The sequence below is a fragment of the Thalassophryne amazonica genome, chromosome 5 (genome assembly GCF_902500255.1).
Source record: "Thalassophryne amazonica chromosome 5, fThaAma1.1, whole genome shotgun sequence".
NCBI classification, from domain to species: Eukaryota; Metazoa; Chordata; class Actinopteri; order Batrachoidiformes; family Batrachoididae; genus Thalassophryne; species Thalassophryne amazonica.
The window spans coordinates 26,512,712-26,528,057 of NC_047107.1; the positions used below are offsets into that span (position 1 = coordinate 26,512,712).

At 39.8% G+C, this 15,346-nt stretch overlaps 1 protein-coding gene across 1 annotated transcript in view; it reads right to left on the minus strand.

The window, feature by feature from the left end:
- Positions 1–15,346, minus strand: part of LOC117510210 (dedicator of cytokinesis protein 5-like) — a 117,351-nt gene that overhangs the window by 34,162 nt on the left and 67,843 nt on the right. The window contains exons 5-11 of the mRNA XM_034169829.1: positions 14,389–14,485; positions 14,091–14,239; positions 13,818–13,953; positions 13,546–13,703; positions 9,008–9,089; positions 8,329–8,458; positions 7,579–7,651 (exon numbers count right to left, since the gene is read on the minus strand). Of these exons, the coding sequence (XP_034025720.1) occupies positions 7,579–7,651; positions 8,329–8,458; positions 9,008–9,089; positions 13,546–13,703; positions 13,818–13,953; positions 14,091–14,239; positions 14,389–14,485 (825 nt within the window). The remainder of the gene's footprint in view (positions 1–7,578; positions 7,652–8,328; positions 8,459–9,007; positions 9,090–13,545; positions 13,704–13,817; positions 13,954–14,090; positions 14,240–14,388; positions 14,486–15,346) is intronic.

Sequence of the window (15,346 nt, forward strand, 5' to 3'; positions counted from 1 at the left end):
AGAGAACATGTAAATTTCCACAGTCATTGATGATATGGGGCTGCATGTCATGTAAAGGCACTGGGGAGATGGCTGTCATTACATCATCAATAAATGCACAAGTTTATGTTGATATTTTGGACACTTTTCTGATGTTTAAGGATGATAAAATCATTTTTCAAGAAGATAATGCATCTTGCCATAGATCAAAAACTGTGAAAACATTCCTTGCAAAAAGACACATAGGGTCAATTTCATGACATAGGGTCAATGTCAACGAGCAGATGTGATTTGATGCAGGTGTTAGTTTTGGGGATGGAAATTTACAGGGTGATTCCATAATTTATTCCTCAGAATTGAGTGATTCCATATTTTTTCCTCTGCTTGGTCTAAAAAAGTAACCGTTACTGACTGCCACAATCTTTTTTTCTTGATTTCTTATAGTGTTTCTTAAAGCCAGAAAGTTGCCATTTGAAATGACTTTAGTTTTGTGTCATGTCTGTGATCTGCTTTTTTTCTACAAAATTAAACAACAGAATGAACATCCTCCGAGGCCGGTGATTCCATAATTTTTGCCAGGGGTTGTAGGTGGAATTCTTTCCCATTCTTGCTTGATGTACGACTTCAGTTCAACAGACCAGGGTCTACATTGTCGCATTTTGCGCTTCATAATGGCCATATTTTCAATGGGCAACAGGTCTGGACTGCAGGAAGGCCAGTCTAGTACCCACACTCTTTTACTACGAAGCCACGCTGTTGTAACATGTGCAGAATGTGGCCTGGCATTGTCTTGCTGAAATAAGCAGGGACGTTCCTGAAAAACACGTTGCATGGATGGCAGCATGTGTTGCTCCAAAACCTGGATGTACTTTCAGCATTGATGGTGCCATCACAGATGTGTAAGTTGCCCATGCCATGGGCATAACACACCCCCATACCATCACAGAAGCTGGCTTTTGAACTTTGCGCTGGTAACAATCTGGATGTTTTTTTTCCCTCTTTTGTCCGGAGGACACAAAGTCCATGATTTCCAAAAACAATTTGAAATGTGGACTCATCAAACCACAGCACACTTTTCAACTTTGTGTCTGTCCATTTCAAATGAGCTCCGGCCCAGAGAAGGCGGTGGCATTTCTGGACGTTGTTGATGTATGGCTTTCGCTTTGCATGAGAGAGTTTTAACTTTCACTTGTAGATGTAGCGACAAACTGTGTTAACTGACAATTGCTTTCTGAAGTGTTCCTGAGCCAAACTGCTCCAAATTGTCCAAAATTGCTTCCCCTCCAACTAGTGCTTCTCTCACCTGCTCGCTAAATTTCACACAACAGTCTTCCTCCTTCAGCTTCCACCATCTGATCCTTTGTTGAGCTCTCACTCTCTTCTTCTTCTTCTTTACCTCTAAAGTCATCCTACAAACAACCATCCTATGCTGTCTAGTGACACTCTCTCCTGCCACCACCTTACAGTCTGTGATTTCTTTTAGCTTGCATCTCCTATAAAGAATGTAGTCCACCTGTGTGCACCTTCCTCCACTTTTATATGTTACCCTGTGCTCCTCCCTTTTCTTAAAGTAGGTATTCACCACAGCCATTTCCATCCTTTTTGCAAAATCAACTACCATCTGTCCTTCCCCATTCCTATCCTTGATACCATATCTACCCATTACTTCCTCATCACCTCTGTTCACTTCACCAACATGCCCATTGAAGTCTGCTCCTATCACCACTCTTTCATGCTTGGGCACACTCTCCACCACCTCATCTAACACACTCCAGAAATCTTCTTTCTCCATCTCACAACCTACCTGTGGGGCATATGCACTGATGATATTCATCATCACCCCTTCAATTTCCAACTTCACACTCATCACCCTGTCAGGCACTCGCTTAACCTCCAACACACTTTTAACATACTCTTCCTTTAAAATGACCCCAACACCATTTCTCTTTCTGTCCTCACCATGGTACAACAACTTGTACCCACCGCCGATGCTCCTGCTCTTACTTCCTTCCACTTGGTCTCTTGCACACACAATATGTCTACCTTTCTCCTCTCCATCATATCAGCCAGCTCTCTCCCTTTACCAGTCATACTACCAACATTCAAAGTCCCCACTCTCATTTCCACCCTTCTAGTTTTTAAAGCAATATGTCTCAAAAATCGAAAATGCACAACAAAACAAATGAGGAATGAATGGCAGGAAACTGGAGTCAACGTCTGTGACCGAAGTGTAAGAAACTGCCTAAAGGAAATGGGATTTACATACAGAAAAGCTAAACGAAAGCCATCATTAACACCTAAACAGAAAAAAACAAGGTTACAATGGGCTAAGGAAAAGCAATCGTGGACTGTGGATGACTGGATGAAAGTCATATTCAGTGATGAATCTCGAATCTGCATTGGGCAAGGTGATGATGCTGGAACTTTTGTTTGGTGCCGTTCCAATGAGATTTATAAAGATGACGGGGAGATGGCTGTCATTACATCATCAATAAATGCACAAGTTTACATTGATATTTTGGACACTTTTCTTATCCCATCAATTGAAAGGATGTTTGGGGATGATGAAATCATTTTTCAAGATGATAATGCATCTTGCCATAGAGCAAAAACTGTGAAAACATTCCTTGCAAAAAGACACATAGGGTCAATGTCATGGCCTGCAAATAGTCCAGATCTTAATCCAACTGAAAATCTTTGGTGGAAGTTGAAGAAAATGGTCCATGACAAGGCTCCAACCTGCAAAGCTGATCTGGCAACAGCAATCAGAGAAAGTTGAAGCCAGATTGATGAAGAGTACTGTTTGTCACTCATTAAGTCCATGCCTCAGAGACTGCAAGCTGTTATAAAAGCCAGAGGTGGTGCAAGAAAATACTAGTGATGTGTTGGAGCGTTCTTTTGCTTTTCATGATTTCATAATTTTTTCCTCAGAATTGAGTGATTCCATATTTTTTTTTCCTCTGCTTGGTCTAAAAAAGTAACCGTTACTGACTGCCACAATTTTTTTTCCTGATTTCTTATAGTGTTTCTTAAAGCCAGAAAGTTGCCATTTGAAATGACTTTAGTTTTGTGTCATGTCTGTGATCTGCTTTTTTTCTACAAAATTAAACAACTGAATGAACATCCTCCGAGGCCAGTGATTACATAATTTTTGCTAGGGGTTGTACTACGGCAACCAGACCCCCAACCCCCCCCCAGACCGCGGCCTCGCCTGAAGCCGGCGGCCGACAGAGGGGGCACCGCAGTCTGTGCGCGCGACTACGGAAGCGTGGCAAGCGGACTCACGACTGTGCAGCAATGCACAGCTCAAACTACATCATCAAGTTTGCAGATGATACAACTGTGGTAGGTCTCATCAGCAAGAATGACGAGTCAGCATACAAAGAGGAAGTGCTACGGTTAATGGACTGGTGCAGAACCAACAACCTGTCTCTGAATGTAGACAAGACCAAAAAGATGGTTGTTGACTTCAGAAGGACAAGGCGTGATCACTCTCCACTGCACATCGACGGCTCTGCTGTGGAGATCGTCAAGAACACCAAGTTTCTTGGAGTTCACCTGGCAGAGGATCTCACCTACTCCCTCAACACCAGCACCATAACCAAGAAAGCCCAGCAGCATCTCTACTTCCTGCAAAGGCTGAAGAAGGCACATCTCCCACCTCCCATCCTCGCCACATTCTACAGAGGAACCACTGAGAGCATCCTGAGCAGCTGTATCACTGCCTGGTTTGGGAACTGCACTGTATCGGATCGCAAGTCCCTGCAGCGAGTACTGAGGACGGCTGAGAAGATCATCGGTGTCTCTCTTCCCACCATCACAGACATTTACACCACACGATGCATCCGCAAAGCAACCAGTATTGTGGATGATCACACACACCCCTCACACTCACTCTTCACCCTCCTACCATCTGGACAAAGGTACCAAAGCATCCGGGCCCTCACGTCCAGACTGTGCAACAGCTTCTTCCCCCAAATAATCAGACTCCACAACAATCAGAGTCTGGTCTGAACAGTCACACATATTTCAGTGACTGGACTGAACACACGCGCACGCACACACACACACACACACACACCTATCTTTTAAGAGTGCAATGTTTATGGTCAATAACTGCTGCTATGCTTTTCACTTTATAAAAAATGGTCACAACCGCACTTTACTGCTTACCTGTATTTATTACTGTTTATCGTGATAAATCATAGTAATATTCTTTGTAGCACCTTTGGTCCTAGAGGAACGTTGTTTTGTTTCACTGTGTATATGGTTGAAATGACAATAAAACTACTTGAACTTGAACATTACTTTAAAACTAAAACATATATCTGATGTTTTCACTTTATAAAACTTCAGACGTGACGTTAATTTAAATAACTTGTCCAAAATTAGTTTGGTTAAAATTTTAACCATAAGTTAAAAATGTATGCCTCTGGATGACTTGGGTGATACTGCCAGCGTATCAGTATGGGGTCAAAAGAAATGAGCTTTTTTCTTTTTTGTGACAAGTTCGTCTTTGCCTGCAGAGGATAAAGCATTTTTTTCTAGAACCAGCTCTCCTCTGTTTACAGAGGACAGAACTGCGCATCTACTATAAAACATTTAACAGGTAGGTACCTAACTGATTTTAGTTTTCATAGATGTTTGTAACTATTCCGCTTTGTTTACCACGTCTGCAAAAATACATTAGCGGTCTAAAAATTATCGGACCAAAACTTATGGGAAGATAATCAGTCCAATGACGGTTTTCAAAGTTATCTGAAAAGCTAATCCGATAATGAAAACATTATCTTCGATAATTAGCTGTTAGCGGAACTGTGCCCACCACTGTGTACAATGACACTAAAGGCTATATTATTCTTATCATTATTAGTATTATATTATTACTTGACATATCAGTAAGTAAAGGATTATTCTCATGCCAGTTTCACTTGAATATCTTCCGTGTTATTGAAAAAAAATTACGTTAGAGGCTAAACTTTTCAGGCAACCCGTGTGTGTGAGTGTGCGCGTACACGTTTTTCATCCAACTTTTTTCCCTTAAAGTGTGTGACAAAGACTGGAGATCATTAAATGTTCTTTTCTTTCTTTTTTGGTCAACTGATCTAGACTCAGATGTTTTATTGATCTTGAGCTACCAAAACAAAATAACATGGGTTATATGCCTTTGTATAAAGAAAAAACTGTTGATGGTAGTGTGTTGTTCTGAAACTAGAAAGCTCTTTGATCAATCTCTCAGTACCCTTGTACATATGAAGTGTACTTGAAAAGACATTAAATCCCAATCTGCTCAAGTCCCAACCACATTAAGGTTTTGCTATAATGACATTACCAAATATTGTTCGTCCACCTATTATGAATTAGTCCAATGTTCTAGAAAATATTAAAGCTGTAATCTCTTTTTAAACATATTAGTCATGAAAAGGATTTTCTTTGGCATAAATATAATTTTATTCCTTAGTTTTCTAAAACAGGCTTAAAAATGTCATATTGCCAACATGATCAAAATTCACCTTGTCTAGAAATGATGTAGGATTCTGATCTACAAGAGTACAGACGCCATGACACATTGGAAAACCCAGTGCCGAAGGGCCAATATACTGCTCCATGACATATGCTCGTGTTAGCATCAAGTCGCAGAAGAAACAGTGCAGACCTTCATTTATGACTGATATTGCAAAAACCTAAAATGGAAAAAGAAATACAATAATGGATACGGCTAATAAACAGGCCACCGGTGATCCTACTGGGAAGCATCCCAGATAAAATCTGGCCATATTTCAGATGAAACTTTTGTTGGATATGTGCTGGACAGGTAAAACGACACTCACGCATGTCTGCTACTGTGTCAGTAGACAACATATTTACTTGGTTTGGCAAAATGAGTTAGTGGGGAGATTAACATTTTATTACAGGTTTCATAGATGTATTTTTATCTTTTAATAAGTATTTGGTCATCGACAAACAAGCAAGATTTCTGGCTCTCACAGACCTGTAACGTCTTGTTTAAGACGTTCCTCTGTCCTCCACCTGTTACCTGTATTAATGACACCTGTTTGGACTCATTATCTGTATAAAAGACACCTATCCACAGCCTCCAACAGTCAGACTCCAAACTCAACCATGGCCAAGACCAAAGAGCTGTCAAAGGACACCAGGAGGAAAATTGTAGACCTGCACCAGGCTGGGAAGAGTGAATCTACAATAGTCAAGCAGGTTGGTGTGAATAAATCAACTGTGGGAGCAATTGTAAGAAAATGGAAGACATACAAGACCATTGATAATCTCCCTCCATCTGGGGCTCCACGCAAGATGTAATTCCGATCATGAAAGCGGTGAACAAAAATCCCAGAACTACACGGAAGGACGTGATGAATGACCTGCAGAGAGCTGGGACCAAAGTAACAAAGGGTACACACTACGCAGAGAGGGACTCAAATCCTGCAGTGCCAGGCATGTCCCCCTGCTTAAGCCAGCATGTGTCCAGGCCCGTCTGAAGTTTGCCAGAGAGGATATGGATGATACAGAAGAGGATTGGGAGAATATCATGTGGTCAGATGAAACTAAAATAGAATATTTTGGTAAAAACTCAACTCGTCGTGTTTGGAGGAAGAAGAATGCTGAGTTGCATTCCAAGAACACTGTTCCTACTGTGAAGCATGGGGGTGGAAACATCATGTTTTAAGGCTGTTTTTCTGCAAAGGGGACAGGACGACTGATCCATGTTAAGGGAAGAATGAACGTTGCCATATATCGTGAGATTTTAAGCCAAAACCTCCTTCCATCAGTGAGAGCATTGAAGATACAACATGGCTGGGTCTTCCAGCATGACAATGATCCCAAACACACTGCTCGGGCAACAAAGGAGTGGCTCCATAAAAAGCATTTCAGGGTCCTGGAGTGGCCAAACCAGTCTCCAGACCTCAACCCCAAAGACAATTTGTGGAGGGAGTTGAAAGTCTGTGTTGCCCAGCGACAGCCCCAAAACATCACTGCTCTCGAGGAGATCTGCATGGAGGAGTGGGCCAAAATACCAGCTACAATGTGTGCAAACCTGGTGAAGACGTACAGGAAACGTTTGACCTCTGTCATTGCCAACAAAGATTATGTTACAGAGTATTGAGTTGAACTTTTGTTATTGACCAAATACTTATTTTCCACCATAATTTACAAATAAATTCTTTAAAAATCCTACAATGTGATTTCCTGGATTTTTTTTCTCATTTTGTCTCTCATAGTTGAAGCGTACCTATGACGAAAATTACAGACCTCTCTCATCTTTCTAAGTAGGGGAACATGCACAATCAGGAACTGACTAAATACTTTTTTACACCACTGTACATTTCAACACCAAGTAAATGTCAATTTTCTGAAAGGTCAAATGAGATTACAACTCAACAATTAACCAACACTAATGTACAAAGTTCATTTTATGTGAATAAACTCACTATGTTTGATATTTTCAAGCTGACATTAATGTTTGTTTGTAATATTCAGTTTCCTCAAAATGTTCGAGTTGGGCTAAGTTCAAATTTACAATGTGTGCCAACCAAGCAACAGAATATACTAGAAGAAGTTGGACAACTTGGAAAGACTCACTGCTGAAAAGGGATGAAATGCTGTTTGTCCTCATCGTCTGTTTTGCCATGGGCAACATCACTTATGTCCATCACTGCAATGACAAAGACACTGTGTGTATCGCAACAAGACAAACAGGCTGTTGTCTAGGATAAACCAATTTACCAGACAGTTTTGTTTCGATGCCAAAATGAAAGTAAGAGAAAAATTTCTTGCCTTTAGTTCCCAAAAGTTCAATTTGCCCCTAAACTGTAAATGAAACTTTCTGCAAATGAAACAGAGGCGCAGTTGTGGTTGTTGGATTTCACTCACCTGTTGCCAAGCACAGCAGACAGCCTCAACACAAAGACAGACAGAGGGTCATTGATCTCCTGTTTGCAAATGGATGAGCCCACGGACTTGTGCATTCCACCCGGCTCTTTTAGGTTTTTCCACCCCAGGCTAAGAATAATTTGACTTTTGAGTTAAATGTTCTTTCTAACTCTGGTTTCAGTCCATTTGCTGGAACACTCAAGGAAACTATTTCTCATCAAATCCACTAATCATCTGGGCAAAAACAAAAACACCTTTGCTAAACCGGTTTTCACTGACTTCTTTACCTAAGTAGAGCAGAGGCATTTTTTTAGACCAGGAAGCCAGTGTTCCAAATTCATACAGCACACTGATCCTTCATTCTGACACCATAAAATAACTAAATATCACCGCACAGGATGGTGTGGTTTTTATATGGACTTTGATCACTCTTAAGCAAACATTTGAAGAGCTTCTTACCAGCCACACCAAACGGTCTCCTTAGTCCGCCAGTGTGTTTTTTGCCTTCTTTGAGCTCCATGCTGCCAACTCGGATGATCTGACACACCAGGAAGAGACGCTGTCTCATCAAATCACTGCTGCTCAGGTCCTGCAAATACCAGACAAACACAAAGATGATTTATTGCTCCCTGACATATTTGAGAGATAATGTGCTGCACATAAACCAGGCCATGAACCGCATGTATCTGAAGGCAGTCACTGTGCATTTATGCAGCAGGAGCGCTGTGTGTGCATGATCAAACCAGCATATCATAAAACAAATCCCTGGGAAATAAGAGAAAAGGATGCAGAACGCGTCAGACATGTGAAAAATGTTGATTTCTCTTTGAGTTGGTACATTTAGCTGTAAAATTCTGTTCCTTCGTGATCAACACCACAATTCTTTATCGTGCATGTGTACATTACCCCATCTGCTGGTTTGTAGTGACCTGCTGCAACAAAAACAACGAAAGCCAAAAAGAAGAAACAAAATTCATTTAGTTTTCAAAAGTGTGCCATGAGTGTGAGCAATTCCGTGAATCTTTCTGTAAACCAGCAGCTGTCCAGAGAAAATGAGCTTCGTGTCAGAGATTTTAGGTGGTTTTGAATTTGTTTAAGCAGCAGTGAGAATACTTTCGGCAGGATGGGAGGCAGTTACCGTGAACAATGCTGGCAGGTTGTTAAGTTTTTCAATTTCTTTAGGCATGCCCATACTGTCCCAGCACACCAGGAAGTTCTCACTGTGTGAATTTAAATAAGAATCACAGTTAGATATGGAGAAATGAAAACAACATATGAAGCATCATGTGAAATGTAGTACAACATATAATAAAAGGAAAGTAAATTTAAGCAGATTTCTGTAGTACTATAATTTTTCTTTTTGATAGCAGCAGAAATGTGAGTCAGCATTCCCACTCTTTAGTAATAACTGATTCAAATATACTGTAGTAAAATAATCATTACTAGCGGGCTGTCCATGGGGATCCACGGGCTCTAGATTGGGTAGTGTTTATAAAATAGGTAGCTGACATTTTTCAAGGGTGGTAATAAAAGTTTCTATAATGAGTTGGAATGGAGTGTGAGTCCAGAATGTTTTTAGAAATATTAGACCTCAACAGATTTTTGAAGAACTCAACTCTTATTTAATGTTAATTATGTAATTTTTTTAAATGTAAAATTTTATGTTAATTTACTGTCTTAATGTACTTATAAACTGTTTAGGATCTTGCTGTCTTATACACACACACTACTACTAGCATTATTATTATCATTATTATTATTTTATTTTTATTGCTATTTTGTCATCTGACTTTTAAATGGACCATAATGCAAATACGTGTTTTCAGTTTCTTGTGTCATCCATGTGTTTTAACATATTTACAATTATATTATGTACTTACATTGAACTTACTAAATAAAATCATGCACACACTTATGTAGTCACACTGTTAATATATAAATGATTGACTGCCCCCTGCTGGATTGGATTGTGAGTCCAGAATGTAAATATCAATTTCTAATTGTTCAGTCATTGTTCAGTGTTGTTGTGTAATATATGTCGCTTCTCTAAAAATATTAATCCTATCAACATTCGGTTTGGCACTGTTCATCCTTAACCCAAAATACATAAGCACACCAAATGGTAAATGTCAGCTCTCCCATTTGTGAGTGTTCAAAATTGCACGCACAGCTGTTTGTCTTTTCTGCATTCTGCTGTACCCAGGTGCTTTTAATTAGACAAACAGACTGTGGCGAAAGACACTGAAAGCAATACACATTTCACTCATGGTACCAACATAACATTTAACTAAACTGACCAAGCCAAATGAACTACAAAAACACAATAAATCAATAAAACTAACAACACTGTTAAACTAAAATGAACCACAATAACAACATTTAAAACCTCAAAAAACCCAAACTCCCATGGTGCACTGCAGCACAAAGTCCATTCTTTACTGGTTAGTTAAACACTAATTTCTCAAAAAAATATTTGTCCTATCAACTTTCCGTTTTCACAGCGTTCATCCTTGACCCAAAATATATAAGCATACCAAGCGGCAAATGTCAGCTCTCCCTGGTTTCGCTGTGATCAAAGCCAAACTCACACATGCACATAGAGGCCACTTGGCGATTGTAATATAAATGTCATGACTGTGTTTGTCACTTAAGGCTTGTGTGGTTTTTTTCTTTGTTCTCAGCTCTGTAAAAAATGGATGTCTCTCTACAGTAATTTTCATCTAGCTTCATGTTTTCTGTCGGTTTCAGTTTTTAAAAAATATTTGGCTGTGTGCACTCCATGTTTTTGCATGCGTAGCAGAGTCGATGCTCTGACCACCTCTCATGTAGACACAAAACAAATGCTGCACACTGACATGGCATGGTACTTTTTATCTGTATGCAGTTAAAAAGCAGGTGATCCAAAGACACTGCGCCTTTGGATCACAAACCCGTCTCCCAAAAGTGCCTTTACGCACCTCCGTGCTTGAGGTAAATGGCAGAACATTCATTTTTATTCAGGGAAACAGCAGAACACCCCTTTTCTGGCAGCACATAGTGCGAGTAGAGTGGCAGGAGTCTCAGCACGTATTACGAACACACTCTATGACGGATTTTCACCCCACGCCACATCAGTGACACACATTTTTCAGTGCCAGTCGAGCTAATGTGGCTGAAACGGAGCCAGCAACTGCAGAGCCGAATAAGAGTCTGCAAATTAGTGCGTGAGGAAAAATTTAGAATTTTAAAAAATTTAATATTTTACTCACTAATGATTTACTTGTAGTAATTAATGTACACAAATGGCATAATAATTTTGTGTGTACTGCAGTGTGTGAATGGGAATGCTGAAAGTTCATTGTTCCCTTAGGCCATTCGAAATACAACATTAATAACAGCTGCATTTATGTGTACCAGCACCAAGTCCTTGCTGGTCTTCATGCTACCACAAAGCCACAGCTGACAAAAAAAAAAAAAAAAAAAAAAATGCCAAAATGCAACCAGCAGAACCACCATAATGTCAGTTACACTTTTGTTTTTCCTGCAAAAAAAAGTGAAAATAATATGCTGAGGAATATCCCCTATTTAGCATTAAAACCTGAATCTAAATATATATTTCAGGAACATATTAATTTTCACAATTATAAATTCCACTGCCCCTGCCAGGGAGGTTATGTCCACCCACATAACTGGCAACAATTATATCAAAACTAATGAACCAATTTTCCTAAATCTTGGTATTAAAAATGAAAGAAATGTTGAGGCAACCCTAGAATAGAAACAATTAAATTTTATGGCAGATAAGTAAAAAGTGGCAGCACTACGAAACTTTTAAAAACTTGAAAATGAATTTAGAATGGTAACTAACGCACACATCACAGTTAAGTGACAACACTATCCAGTTAAACATAATCTAGTATTAATCACAGAACTAGTCCTAACCATGTGCAGCTAATTTCTTATTTTCATCATAGAATTTTAAAGTAATTTATGGTTTGGCTAAAATGCAGCTGTATAAATGAATTTCAAATTTAAACCATTCCAAGAAAATGATCAAACGTGAGTGCCTGCAGCTTTGCTGGATCATTTCAGATGAGTGAATGTCAACATCTACCTGAATGATGCTGTCAGGAAAGCTACAGAATTTTCAAGTACTTGTTTTTTCTGCTTGTGATATGTAGTGCCATGACAATTTGAGAGCAGAGAAGTTGGTCAGGTACTTTAGAAACCGTAAGAGGTGAAGCTTTGAAGGCCAACACTCAAATATGTCAATATAGCTGTCCAAGTCAGTCAGTGTGGGTTATTTATTACCCTACGGTCACATTACCTACAAATAAGGGTGACGAGCAGTTGACATTTGTTGTTTCATAGGTGTTCCCGGGGCATGGCCAGCTCATGGTTACTTATCATTAATGTCTACAATGTTTAATGATAGAGTATAAAGGATGGGAAAACCAGACATTGTCACAGTGTGTTTCTTCCAAGCCTGACTGCATAATGGAACCAAAATTCAACTGACTTGGTTTAGTCCAACCTCTTTCACAGTGATGCTCCTGTATCACTACTTAGCATGCTAACATCTCTATATGATGTCTTATAAACCCCTTCAGAGGTGTGACTGTCGGGTAAAGAGCTGCAGTCCAATGGACACGCCAAGGGTCTGCATCAACAGCGCGGATAGGACAAACAGCCATAGCTACTACATCTCATCATAGGCAACTTCCATTAAAATACTGAAATTTCATTTAAATTAGACTCACACATGTTTGTGCAAATTGGTGTACACTCTGTTTGGCACAAAAGCACCAAAGATCATTCAAAATGCATTTCAGTGTCACAGAAATATCTACTTCACTCAATGTGACCTCTGCTTGGTTAGTGTGCCAACATGAAAACGGGACCACTGATCTGGCTAACTGACAAAAATTGAAATACTAACAAATACAGTAAACTGGTCAAATTCACTACAGTCAATATGGCAATTCAGCTTGATTTTAAAGTCTGAATACATATTAATGACCTCAGAGGATCTCTTCGTTTCTGCTGTGCACAAGAACCAGTATTCTTAATTGTTCATTTTCTAACTGTTGTGTGAATAACTCTCATTAGTTTCGCATGTGTTTTACAAAAAAATTGGGTCAGCAAAATCCAACTTTCCATGACTAGACAGTCCCCCCCAATGATTATCTGTACTAAATTACATTCAAATGCTTTTTTTGCACAACATGCATATCTTGATGGCATTTGAACTTTGGTCCAAACGACAAATAACAACAATGTGAATATGAGGAGTCTTGTTTAGTAGTGTGTTTTTAAATACAATTTTCAAATTTAAGGAAAAAATAAAGAAAATAAATCATCACTACATTACTTAGGCCTATTATAAGTTGTGAGAAACGTCATCATCATATGATGATTAAATACTTTTTTTTTCTTTGTGTCTTGTCGCTTGCTGCACATCACATTGCCAGAATACAAAAGCAGTCTCTGTTTGCCAGATTTACAAAGTAAACTCAGGTTTTTCATAGGGTTCAATATTTTTGGGCAAGTAAAACATTTCTACCGATGTTACAATAAACACATCTTACACAGATTGACGGTCAGAATTAAAATAATCGACAATATAGAGTGAATCTAAAACAAACGGCTAAAATTAAATCTTCATTGTTAACGTTCGAGACAAAAAGAGGATCAAACCTGATGAATTCTGATTGGTCAGGGTCGTAAAGAGACATGAGCAGCTCCGCATCCTCTCCAATGTTACACACAAAGTTCTTCAGGTTCATGAGCAGACTGTAGGTGTGCACTGTACTGAACAAGGTCTGACGCCTCATTTCCAGGTTTTGCAGCCTCGTCTGGAAAATACAAAGTGCCCATGGCCGTGCATGGATACATGAAGTAAAATGGAACAACTGCTGCAGTTCCACAACTGACAACAACAACAACAACAAAAAAAACCACAATTGTGCCTTCTCTTCCTGTATCCTGTCATCAACACTGCGGGATGCAGTCTCATGGGCCCGGAACAGGTTGATGGTACTGGTCTGGTCCGGATCCAATGTGTTTCCTGCTTCATCTCGAACCACAAGGTCCAATCCAAGAATTCTGAAAGAGCATCAAACAGCAGCCGATAAGCTCAGAGGGGCAATCTTAGTGCCATGACTGGAGTGTATAAAACTTTACAACAGGGTTCATGTCAGAAGGCGATTTATTGCGGTACAATAAGGCAGCAGGATCCATACCGGTTTCCATAATCAATCTTGGCTGTGACTTTCTTTCTCAGCTCGACAAGGTCATCTTTGGGCAGCGTTCCTGACACTATCTGCGATCGAAATTCAATGAGGCTGTAGGCCATCTGCTGAACACTCCTGAACAAGGGTAACTTGTTCGTCTGTCAGATAAAACCAGTTTGCATGATAGGCAACACATTCTTCACAGAATGAAACAGAATATTACAGTTTAGTCCGTGTAGTGAGAGACTGAATTTTTTACAGAGTCCAAACGAAACAGAAAGGCAAAAGACAGCAACTCGACACATACCACATAGAGCTTGTGCCATATCTGGGCCCATTCCCTCAGAGTGGCCCCGAGCTCCTGCACCAGGGGTAAATCTGCTGGAATAATTATTTCCTGTTGGCTATCAGCCACAACAAGAGAACAATGAGACAGCACAAAGGTGGATAAACACTCAATGATGTCATATTTTGGAACAAATATTATTATTGAATCTAAACATGACAAGAACAGTAAGCGGAAGATTATGTCCAAAGGGAGATTATGATTTTATTTATAACTATTAAAGTTAAAGAAACATTAATTTATCCATATACAGGATGAGCATAAATGTACTCCTTGATTTGAAGAATGTATAATATCAAAAATGACTGGAATGTGTACATGGTAACCGCAGATACATTAACTCAACAAGAGCAACAGAGAGACAGGTCAACAGAGAGCAACAGAGAGACAGGTCGAAAAGAGAAGAAGAGAGAGACAGGTCAACAGAGAGCAACAGAGACACGGGTCAAAAGAGAGCAACAGAGACACGGGTCAAAAGAGAGCAAAAGAGCGACGGGTCAAAAGAGAGCAAGAGAGAGACGGGTCAAAAGAGAGCAAGAGAGAGACGTGTCAAAAGAGAGCAAGAGAGAGACGTGTCAAAAGAGAGCAGGAGAGAGACGTGTCAAAAGAGAGCAAGAGAGAGACGTGTCAAAAAAGAGCAAGAGAGAGACGGGTCAAAAGAGAGCAAGAGAGAGACGGGTCAAAAGAGAGCAAGAGAGAAGCGGGTCAAAAGAGAGCAAGAGAGAAGCGGGTCAAAAGAGAGCAAGAGAGAAGCGGGTCAAAAGAGAGCAAGAGAGAAGCGGGTCAAAAGAAAGCAAGAGAGAGACGGGTCAAAAGAGAGCAAGAGAGAAGCAGGTCAAAAGAGAGCAAAAGAGCAACAGGTCAAAAGAGAGCAAAAGAGCAACAGGTCAAAAGAGAGCAAGCGAGAGAGGTCAAAAGA